This window comes from Nestor notabilis, unplaced genomic scaffold (assembly GCF_000696875.1).
Source record: "Nestor notabilis isolate BGI_N333 unplaced genomic scaffold, ASM69687v1 scaffold15725, whole genome shotgun sequence".
Lineage (NCBI taxonomy): Eukaryota > Metazoa > Chordata > Aves > Psittaciformes > Psittacidae > Nestor > Nestor notabilis.
Window position 1 is genome coordinate 81,046 of NW_009930782.1, and position 12,211 is coordinate 93,256.

At 36.6% G+C, this 12,211-nt stretch overlaps 1 protein-coding gene across 1 annotated transcript in view; it reads right to left on the reverse strand.

Annotated features, from left to right (window-relative positions):
- The window catches only part of VPS13B (vacuolar protein sorting 13 homolog B (yeast)), a gene marked incomplete at its 5' end in the record, with an annotated part of 82,496 nt that extends 71,773 nt beyond the window's left edge, over positions 1-10,723 (reverse strand). Inside the window, 3 exons of the mRNA XM_010015584.1 lie at positions 7,251-7,435; positions 7,774-7,981; positions 10,524-10,723. Coding sequence (XP_010013886.1) covers positions 7,251-7,435; positions 7,774-7,981; positions 10,524-10,723 — 593 coding nt within the window. The remainder of the gene's footprint in view (positions 1-7,250; positions 7,436-7,773; positions 7,982-10,523) is intronic.
- Positions 10,724-12,211: the final 1,488 nt, after the last annotated feature.

Sequence of the window (12,211 nt, forward strand, 5' to 3'; positions counted from 1 at the left end):
AGATATGCTCAACAATTACACTGTATTGTTTCAAGCTTGTTGCAACTCTTCACACAGTAGAGTGATCACAAAAACACCATATACAGTCTATGCATTAGTAGGAGTAGAACTAGTACAGTCATTTTGAATAACATCAAAAAGTAGAATTAACAAGAAATTGAAGTTTTAAAAAGCAGAATTGTAGTCAAAACACAGAATTTGCCTTCTGAGCAATTCCCAACAGCTAGACAAATTATTTCACCATCCATCTAAAAAGTCTGATTATCTGAAGACATGACTGAACTGTGTGGCAGTAGAGTCAAAAATTTGCAAACCAACAGGTTTATCAATAAGCATGGTTGAACTTTACAGCTTATTATCTAATGAATTTAAATCACTAACCTGTCACACACAAATCATCTGGATTTCCAAAATAGTTGTTGTTGCTTTGGGAATATAAGAAATAAATCAAACGTGAATAAAATTTGTGGTTTCCCAAAAAGCTCTTTTACCAGACTCTCAAATGCCCAGCTGAACACTGTAGCCCCAACACGGAATGAAAAGTAAAAAGGAAGCAGAGCCAGCCAAAAATGAGGTATTCTATGTTAAAAGGAAAAATGAATGTCTTCGACATTGATGATAATTCTTCTCCTGTTGACTGTCATGTCAAATCCTCCCTGGAATAATGACGTACAGTAGGTCTAATGTCAGTCATTCTTAAGCTCATGCTTCCTTAAGCCACTGTTTAAACAACCACAAGGTGTTAGAAAATGACTGTTTATTGGCTGACAGTGTTGAAAAAATCAGATTCCAGACTGCAGAGCTTGCAAAAGCTTTATTTAAATAACCTAAGCATGTAAAGCAACGCGACAGACAATTCTTTGAATCCTCATCTTTTGAAGTTGGAAATATTTTACGCTCTCTTACAGGAGATTTCAACATCGCAGCAAATGCTCTGAGTGGATTTTACCAGAGTGGTTTTATTTACCTAGTCTTTCCTCATTACATCTCAGTTAAGCCCTCGCAACCTCAGAACTACGCTCACTGCCCTGATTTCCTCCAGCAGATCTTGAAATTTGGTTAATTTAATCACTACTTTTTAAAACCAGGAGTAAGTGCTTTGTTTATTAGGACACTGTATAAGGAAGAAAGACCTCAGCACACATTCATCTTTTCATTAACCGTTATAATGCTGACTACGCTTGCATGCAGTAGGAATCCTAGCAGGTACACAAGGGAAACATCCTCAAATAGAAAAACCTGTCAGAGTTATAGTTCAGTAGATACTTTATTTTAACTTCATATGGAGAACTGAACAAATGCCATAGATTATCTTCCTTTTGTCTTGTAAGTTTTAACAGCTTGTATCTTTCACTGGATGACACTCCAAAAGAAAGAATTTTAAGTCTCTGTTGATGATGCAGCTTAAATAAATCAGAGAGCTCAGAATTTGAAGCATTACACATATGATCACTTTGGTTAGACAAATCTGCTTTTCTCCACCTTTTAAATCCATAACCACTTGTGCAAATGCTCTTGTGACAATACATAGCTTTTTGTTTGAGATATGCAGCAGTGCCAGCAATATCCATTACAGGAAAGATAACTCTACAATGGGTGGCAAACACTGAGCATCTCTGCAAAAGGTTCACTAGCCAAAAATAGGCCTTCAGCTGCATAGGAAATCATTTGCATGTTCTCTTCACCTGCCTGCACAGAAAAGCAGAATACTTCCCTGACAGCACAGAAATTGCTTTCCTGTTTTGGTGAGCTTTCTCCCCTGCCAATCCAAACTTGTCAACCTCATTCTTCGTAAAGATAAATGATATACATACGTGGCCCAGATGAAATGAGAGAAGTAAACCCACACAGGCTAATCAGAGACAAAGACACATGTAAATCTGAGACCCTTAGACTGCAGGAAGACACAGGAAGAAACTAAGTGCATATTGCAAGCACAGTTTTAAGCCCCATGGCAAAGATATCCAACAGCACTTTCTTTGAGCTTAACACCTAAATATAGCCAACTCCATATTGTATCTATACAATTTTAAAGTCACTATCTACCGTAAAAAACATATTTTGCTTGAAGGCTATTACCAGACTTCAAAGTCCTCAGGGGAAGACATTTTACGGACAGATTCACAAGAATGAGTATCATCACCACCAACAGATTCCAACTTTGAACTGCTATGCAACAAGGACATCACAGATAACAGACCTTTTGCACGATTTTTGCTATAGAAATTATCTGCATAAGAGAGTGTCCTAAATGTAACACTAACTTCTGGAGCAAGAACAGTAGGCTTTGTCTCCCTGGTTTTGTGTACATAATTTCTGTAAGTACATAACAAAATAGGCTTTTAAAGTTGCTTATCCACATATCTTCAACCCAAGACTTTCTCTTACCAGTGATCTACTTGAATCATGTAAAAGTTGTACCTGTTTTAACTGAGAAAATCTCAGAGAGCATTCCTTTTGACGTATCAGTATCAATCTTCAGTATTTTAAATTAATGGCATTGATATTTCATGTTGCTTATTACCTTTTGAAATAATTTTTTGATTTTTTTTCCAGGTTTGGACTTACCTCTGCTCCTAAGGGTTGAATATGATTCTTACATCAACATCGTTTCACCCTTCCCTTGCTGATTTGGGCAGTAATGGATTACCCTGGTTTACATGACATTAGATGGAGTCAGCACTGGGATTAACTTCACTCTTAGGAAATGTGTATTGTCTTAAGTGAAGTTATCAGTGGAACACGCTTTTCCTTCTTGATGTATTTCTAAAATAATCTTAGCAGAAGTCAAGATCAAAATGGTATGCCTTTACCAAGATTTGAGTGCCTGCGTGAAGGTCTTTTCTGTAGACCCCCCTTATGAAAGGGGTACATAAGGTGGCTTAGAGCAGTATTAATCACATAACTTGGACAAAATGAAGCCTATTTACTTTTTCTTCTGGTAAGAACATGAAACTACTGCTCTTGTGTGTATATTCCTTCACCCCACATTGATCTTCACTAAGATACTTAGAGCTTTCTAAACACCAACCAAAAAAATCTCACAACTTGGAACACAGGCAACCATTAGTAGAAATTAAACAGAAACCAACAGAACAGATAGGAGTTGACAGTTTTGATCAAGGAACTGGAAAGATGTTCAGTATAAAAGACTGAGGAATATTCTACACCAATACCACACCTCTTTCTTGACACAGAACTCAGTATTAACTTTTTTTTTTTTAGTTAGCTACACAAGGTTGCACCCAAAAGATTTGCAAGCACAGTGACAAGTTGGTTTTGCTTTACTTAATTGATTTTGTGCTCTGAAAATAATGCCTGTGTATGTCCTTCATTATAAGAACTTACGAATATTACCATATAAACTTTGAGAAGGTATATACAGAACAGATCTTGGCAGTGATGTAGGAGGAGGTACCAGGGATGTGTAAAGGTGTTTGCAAGAATGATAAGTCACAGAGAGCCAAAGAACATTTGTAGCATATGCAAATGGGACAATGAGGGAATATAAATTAAATAGAATGGGGTTGCAACGTCTGGTAAACAGGAAGAACAACAAGTACATATACTCAATCTCCCAAAAGAAATACAATCCTGATGTAGTTTCTTGCAAGTGCATCTAGGATTCTCTCTCACTTCCTTTAAACAAATAGATCAAACTTCTATTTCGAATCACTGAAGAAAATGCAACATGCTGTACCATGGCAGAAATACCAGTTCTTCCTCTTCCCTTCAGAAATAAAAGCAACAATGTTGGAGTTGTAAAACAGTATTATAAACTTGACCAGTGAAACCACTTACCTTTACAACAACAAAAGTAAATGCTGTATCAAAAGAAGCATGAGCAACCGGTCAAAGGAGGTGATCCTGCCCCTCTACTCTGCTCTTGTGAGGCCTCACTTGGAGTATTGTGTCCAGTTCTGGTGTCCTCAACATAAAAAGGACATGGAGCTGCTGGAGCAAGTCCAGACGAGGGCCACGAGGATGATAAGAGGGCTGGAGCACCTCCCGTATGAAGACAGGCTGAGAAAGTTGGGGCTGTTCAGCCTGGAGAAGAGAAGGCTGCGTGGAGAAGATCTCATAGCAGCCTTCCAGTATCTGAAGGGGGCCTACAAGGATGCTGGGGAGGGACTCTTCATTAGGGACTCTAGTGGTAGGACAAGGGGTAATGGCTTTAAACTGAAACAGGGAAAGTTTAGATTAGATATAAGGAAGAAGTTCTTCACAGTGAGGGTGGTGAGGCACTGGAATAGGTTGCCCAAGGAAGTTGTGAATGCTCCAACCCTGGAGGTGTTCAACGCCAGGCTGGACAGAGCCTTGGGCGACATAGTTTAGTGTGTGGTGTCCCTGCTCATGGCAGGGGGGTTGGAACTAGATGATCTTAAGGTCCTTTCCAACCCTAACTATTCTATGATTCTATGATTCTGTAAATAAGCTCTTGGGACAATCTAGAGATAGCAGCAAGGTAAGGTTAACAGAAAAAATACAGCTCATATGAACTCTTATAATCTGAAGCTGTTCACTTATCCTTCGGCTGCAGCAGATGACATGCAACTTCAGTATCTAGAAAAATTCTCTTTATGGTGATGCTTTTGCAAGTTTCAGGAATTTAAATAGCTACGAAAGCAAAGAAACTTCTAAAACCATGAATAAAATGATATGCCTAAAGTTTAACAAAGATAGAAAGCTAGATTAAATGTCACAGCAACTTACTTGGAAAGAAAGAACATGTAACTGGCAAACTTTTAATTCAAGACAAACTACAGAAGTGCACCTTTGCCTGGGTTTATGTAAAGTACATGATTAAGGGAAACTGGTAACACAGCTGGTGACATTATGGGTCTTCCTAGCATTTGAACATATACAGAATCCTGGGAAAGTTTTTAAAATATATTTTAATGTACTTTGATACCGTTATTGTACTTAAATTTAGAACCTTTTTACAAAAAAGTTAAAGATTTTGGCTTGCAGATGTTCCTCTAATGTTTCAAGTCTCAAAGTGAATAAAAGTGTTGTTTTGTCTTTTTTTCTCTTTATATTTTGTGAATTTTCCATATGCGGTAAATACGCAGTATATTAAGAAACAGACATATATCCATATGGAGAAAAAAGTGGCGCTGATAAAAGACCTCCTGAATAAAACAATCTAAAGACTGAGATGAGTATTTAGCAAATGTAGTTTACCCAACAAATTTGAAAATCAACTCTGTATTACTTATTCTATTCACATATCTATGTCAGACTACTAGAAGAATGCATACTGTCCATGTTTAAAAAGGCTGTTTATCTACACTGTGCAGAGCTGCTCTGTGTAGGTGCATGGCCATTTCTGGAAAATGTGATAAATCACCACTAGAGCCAGGCAACAATTACTGCCATAATTAATGGCCCAGTACCAAAATATGGACCCCCTTGTAGGCATTTCTGTACTCTGTGTGCCCGAAAGCACGGTTTTTTAATAGATGTCCTCTAATTTGGCAGATATCCTTCATCTCTTCCTTGTAAGTAAGACTAAGAATTAATCAATCATAAAACTGACAGATCTTAAAAAGAGAATGTACCACAGTAAAACGCATTATGGAGAGAAGGTATACCAGAATGCTTGACAACACCGTTAAAACAAGACTGATGTAAACAGTTCTCTGTGGTCAATGTATAATACCAAATTAAAATCCAAACAATTCCACAAAGACCAGTAGAAGCTGGCAGAACCTGAACACTGATAGCTGAGTGCTTCCCAGTTTCTATCTTACTGTCCAAGGCAATCGCAGGACAATTACAACCACCACCTCTTCTCTAGACTGTATAAAGCAGAAGAACATGTGTGTTACTTAAAATCCAGCTGTGCATGCCCACTTGAAGAATCAATGTTCCCCCTGCACAGGGTCATATTATTACACAAACACGTACATTATGCTCATGATGTCTGTTATCTATAATGGAAGTTTAATGCAATTATACCAAAAATTTGGTGTGCTGTGCTCTGAAAATACCATCCTGAAAGAAGGTAAATTGCTGGCTTTCATAGCAACCTAATAGGGTCATCAAGACAGCATACCATAATACAATTTTGATCTTTGATTGAAACCTCATGCCAAGTGGTGCTGATTTTTTTCCATTTAATTTTAATTTTCATATAACTAAAAGGAGATGACATTTGACTGTCTAGAGGGCAAAGAAATTGGCAGAACACTTACATGATCTCACTAACAGTATGTGCATGGTAATAACATTATACCATTTATCTGAGGAAGATTATCCTACTTATCCATAACTTAAAGCATATTGGTGCATAATTCAATTTCAAAAGCAATTTTTAATGTTATAGCAATAATGAAATATAAAAGATTTCTGAACAAATAGGAAGACCTGGGAGATACCTATTTCCCTTGACTCACAACACTATTCTGATTAACAAGCAGATTGAAATAAAAAAAAAAAAAGACAGACCCAATTTGTAATACAGAAAGGAATCTGAGATTAACAAAATTAAAATTGAGCTAAAACCAAAATAGGTATGCAAAGAGTAAGTGAATTTATAAAGATGAATTACACTAGACAGGAGCAAATGTAGCTACCTGACTGTGTATTTTAGAAAGCAAAAATTCTCAGAGCCAAGGATCAGTGTAATTGTGAGTTATGGTCTATTTTTGGGGCATAGAGTCACACAGCTGCAGCACTCAGCTCTTCTTTGAAGGCCAGTTGCATGATCTCACACAGTCAAACTGAAGCCCATTTCAACCCTCTCAAAGCAAAACAAGAGAAAACAGGTCGTCTCTCTCTACCCCATGGATCTTACTAGAAGGACAGCCGCCTGTCACCACAGAGACAGGAGAAGATGGCTGAATTGGAGATTAAAGTTCAATGATTTCACTGAATCTTGGCAATTTCAAACCATGTCATTCCTCACATTTTTTAGTTTCAAATCAAACGAAGTCTTTAAAGACTGATGGACGAAATCATAGGAAGCCAGCATAAAAACCCTGTATGCTTGGAAACCAGAACCAATAAATTTGGCTATAGCTTATTACATCATGGAAGAACGTTACAGAGAAGTAATTAAAATGTTTGAACAAGTAGTTTTAAAACCAAAGATGTGCTCAAGCTGTGGAATTTATCTCCTAGTGACTTTACAGAGCTCCCCACATTTGTTTTGTGCTAATTTTTAACAAACCTATGTTTGAAAACCTTCACTTTACAGCAGTAATGTTTTCTTTTGTTAATAAAAGTAGAAAACTCTCATTACCCACCTGAAGAACATCTCCAAGGTCAGCAGTGCTAATATCTGGGTCTTCAGTGGTATTAAAAGGAACAGGGTTAATTCTTACAAGAGTGAGCACTCTGGGTTCTGGATATCTCCACAACATCATTCCTGGACTATCCTCGGTTTCATTGTAAAACACAACTTCGTAGGCACCAGGCAGTTTTTGTGCTTCTGTCAAATGAAGGAAAGCTATAATCTGTTATATAATTTCTAGAAAGAAGCATGCTGGTTTATGAGACCAAAGTAGTTAAAAATAAACCCCTCAGGATCAAAAGGAGAGAAAATAAAAAAGCAATTTCCCTGACTTTTAAAAGATTACAGCTTAATGGAAAGAAGTCAAAAAAGTTTGTTTTTTTTTCTTTTAATTCCAGCAGATGTCTTTTCAACTGCTTTTCCAAAAGCTATAAAGTTATTCGTTGTAAGAGGCAAATAATATTTAATAGATTACTACTGTATTTACTTTATAATAAAAAAAGAAACAATAAAATAAAGAGCAATAATATTCTTACCTGCATCTTGTATATACTGGAACAGGCCAGTTCTCAGATCATCTGAGGTATGCTCAGTTTTTGAGGCCTGATTCCTTTCCTTAGAAAAACAAGTTGGGTGTGTACGTTTAGCTATCAATGTCTCTACACTGCACTTTTTAGTAAGGTACTGCCACAGAAGCTCCTGGAGAAGAACTAAACAGTTCAAATGCTCCTGACCCCAGAAAACCTTAAAAAAAAAAGAGAAAAGAAAAAGATAAAACAATTACACACAACTGTTCAGTCATTTTTGAAGAAAAAAACCTCTGCAAAACAATAGGCACTTTATATGGCTTTCAGACTGCTGTACCTGCTTGCAAGTATCCTTAGTGTGAAAATAAAGAACAGGAGCAACAAAAAATCTCTACAAAACCATTCAGCAAATTTGTTCTTTTCATCATTTGAAAGAAAGTATTAATTCTTACCACTTACAACTGATACTGATGCTGCCTGGAACAGCACAGATCTTAAAGTCACAAGCAAGAACTTGCTGTGTAGTACATAATGCTAGGACTGGCCACAAGTTTTGCAGTTTAAGATATGACAGACCTTAAAGATGCAAACTTTAAGCTGTTCAAAGAGCTTGTTGCTCCAGTAGTGGAATTCTGGAATGCATTAAAAACTAAGTGACATGGCAAAGATGATGACTAAAAACACATACAAAAGATGATCTCAAACACAAATATTGAGTATATGCAACATATGAATTCGATGTGCTGTAAGTTCTCACAGTGAGGTTTAAAAGTGTAAAGGTTTCTGAAGTTTAAAACAGAAATTTAGAAAAATATCTAATAAGAAGTGGCATTTAAAGTCCAGAAGGTTCATACGCTTTACAGCAAAATAATAGGCAAGCAGACATTCCTCTCTCCCAGCTTTGAAAAGCAGCACTGCTTTTCTCAAATCAAACTCCTGTTTGAGAAAATCACATTAACAGGGACAAGTCCCTTGCTCGTCATGTATAGAAGTGGGCCCAGAAGCAACAGGGACAACAGGGAAGCAACTAGCAACTAATAAAGAAGTAAGACTTAGAATCAGTGTGGGATGAAATAAAAATCATCAGGCAGTAACTTTAAAGTCCATGGTATGGGTAAGAGTAAAGTAAACAAGTCAGGTGTGCGCATAAAGAGCAGTGCAAATTTTCAAATATGAAAAAAACCCCCAGAAGATGCCTAAAGGGAGTGTAGTACATCTGTCGAGAAGGAGGCTTTTCCTTCTCCTGCATATACATGTAAGCTCATGGAACAAAGACCCTCTTGAAACACAGCTACACAGCCAGTCCTGAACTAACCAGACCTGCACTAATTTAGTGCATCAACTGCATTTTCTGAGTACGTCCAAGCTCAGGGTCCCACACTCGGTTGAGCATCACCACAAAGGAGCTCCATGTCACCTAAGCCAATCTCAGAAGCCTTAGTCCCCAGCTGATAGAGGAGGGAGGAATGCTTTTTCTCCCTCACTTTTATACATTTTATTTTTAGGCAGCTGGAACTCCACAGCATGGAACTCCTACCACAACATTCACAGATGAGGCACCAATTTCACATAACTTCTCTGGGCTCGGCTGCAATACCAATTAACAGTGATAGAAGATGAGGTCACATTTAGAGCTGGTAATATCATTAGCCATAAATATATTAATTTGAAACAGAATTGCTAATGCTTTTGTCAGCATTCTCAAATTAATTCTGCCAGACCAAATACTTAACAGTTTTCTGCAAAAGCTAATTATCCCAGTGTAAGCTCTAATAATAACTGGCTTTCTTAGATTTATAGATATTTTTCTGGTCCTTGTCAAAACCCCAAAATTTTGGAATAAAAACCCACAAAACTTTTTTCTAATTATTAACAACAATTAGATAGAGTCAGCCAAGTACCTGTAAATAACAAATAAAAAAGAAGCAGAGAAAGAAACTGACTTTAAAGATCTGATTTTTAAAAATGTGTATTATTCAATTATCCCTATTCTCAGCATTGTGGTTTTAAAAACTTTTAATGCCAATTCTGGGAAAAGACCTAATGACATGACTAAATGTCAAAATTTCCTTTTTGTCTTTTATATGTTTGATTTATGTATTTATTTTTAAACATTTGGGGTGTAGAGATACTACAATAAAAATAATTAAAATAAGACATATCTTAAAGCCCACTTGTTTAAGCCCCACAGAATCTATTTTTCATTTCAAGAACTCTCATGCTTCTTGGACTGATTTCAAGTTGTGGGCATTTCCAAAAAGGAGAGGATAGCATGGAAAACTGAGTATTAATTGCTACAAACAACAGCGTATAATTACTCCCCTGAGAAATCGGTGTAAGTTTAAAAAGAAAGGATATGTATTTCTTAAAGCTACCCCAAAGCATTACAGATGCATAGCTCATGGACAAACACACACACATCAGAACAGGGTCCTAGATATTAAGTGTTAGTAATTTGATCCAGTAGTTTTAAGGGAACACACACATACAGCTACAATACATGGCTTAAGCAGTATTAAAAAAAAAAACAAAACCAAAATATTGTACACGATTTTTCAATCAACAGTTTTACATGAAAGAACAGATACTTATTTTAAAAAGTAAAATAAACCCCACCCAAAGCAAACAAGCAAAACCCACCAACCCAATGAACTGTTCTAGGCTGCAATTTATTTATGAATACTCCATAAAATTTATTTATGAAATCTCAATCATCCAAAGCCAGTTCAACAGCAGAACCATAAGCAGCTTATACAGACCTGCAGCAGTCCTCCTCTCAGATCGATGTATATTTTTGGAATAGATTGCTCTGGGCCAGGATCACCACTGTGTTTACACCACTTGGCTTCCACATTAACAGAGCAGCAAAAAGGGCCCACCAGAGATCTGGCTCTTTCTTTGAGACTTGTTTTAAGTAGGAAATCTTTTATGTCAAGGGCAAAAGATGATCCATGGATTCCTAAAAACAGAGAGAGACTATTAATCCTGCCGGTAGTTATTCTCCCCACATCCATGTATTTATTTCCTGAATTCACTTTACTGTGAGCCAGGGAATCTCTGCCTTGCAAGACATTATGTATACAAGTAGTCCCACTGACTTCCATGGAAATAGTTCTGTGGGCAATTTCTCTCCTCTGCAAGTGAGGGCACCACAGTTTGGCCACAAGACTCGTGATTTTGTAATTATTTTTTTTTTTTTAGCTTGTGTCTTCTAATCCTATTGAGCATACTTTATATAAGCACTGCAGTTATGCTGCAGGTATGTCTCATGCACACTCCTTGCAAAGAACTATTTGCCAAAACATTATGACTTTTTACATGTGTGAGTATTTCAAGGTTTATGAGAAGAGACATTTTTCATTAAACTATGAAATTTTTTTCAAAAGAGTATGTTAAGAACAAGAACAGCTGCTTCACTTGATTATATTTTAAACTGATAGGAAATAGCTATTTTGAACGATTCTCTCTGTTTTGTTCAGGTTAGTTGTTATAAAATATTCCCTTGCTAGACTTAGAGAGCTTAGCAGGAGAATAAGGGTAATGTTTGAATTCAAATAATTCAAAACAATTACTGTAACTCAAAATATATAATGTGCGTTTACAAAAAAACCAGTTTAAACTTTTCACATCATAACCACTTGCACTTTACATAGCTTTATAAAACATAAAAATGATAAAGGCAGGTTAGATTTCTGACAGAACTTACATACTCTCATTAGATACAATATTTTAGGAAAGAAACACCATCTAGAAATGCCACATCTCTTGTGAATTTAACTCACTGCAAATCACTTTAATAAAACAAAACATATTTAGTGTCTCTGTATTTCTTCTGTATATTTACATGAGAAGTACCACATCAATTTTGGGTTAACTTTTTCGTCTTCTGGTGCCCGTACTTGGACTCAGGACTGAATACTGAATGTCACCATACTTCATAATGCCCACAGCTCATTTTTCTAATGAAACAAGATTATTTACAACAGACAAAAGATTATAACACACCTAAGGCTTACGTACAGATTTTTCAAGGTACAGTTCCATTTCATATTTTCACACCTTTTCTGCTAGAAAAATCCCACAGAAACACAACTTATTGTTCTGAATACATGCAGTAAAACTCCTATAAATCTCTCCTGGAATCCTGAAGTTAAAGGAGTTATGCTTTCATAATACCAAGAAATATTTTGGAAGGAAATATATTGGATTACTCTCTTTGTTTTTTAAATCCAGATTCCACTAGGAAGTGGTGCAACAGTCCCTATAGCAATAATGGCACTGAATTGCATCCAACCCGAGTAGGAACCACAAAAAAGAAGAATCTCCCCCTTGAGCAGCTTGGAGTTCAGTATAAAGGATCAAGGGCTTGAGTGAAACTTTGTCCTATGACAATCAACAGGACTGTTGTCAATGACTGCGAAAGGGATTTTTGCTCTGGGCTATTTAG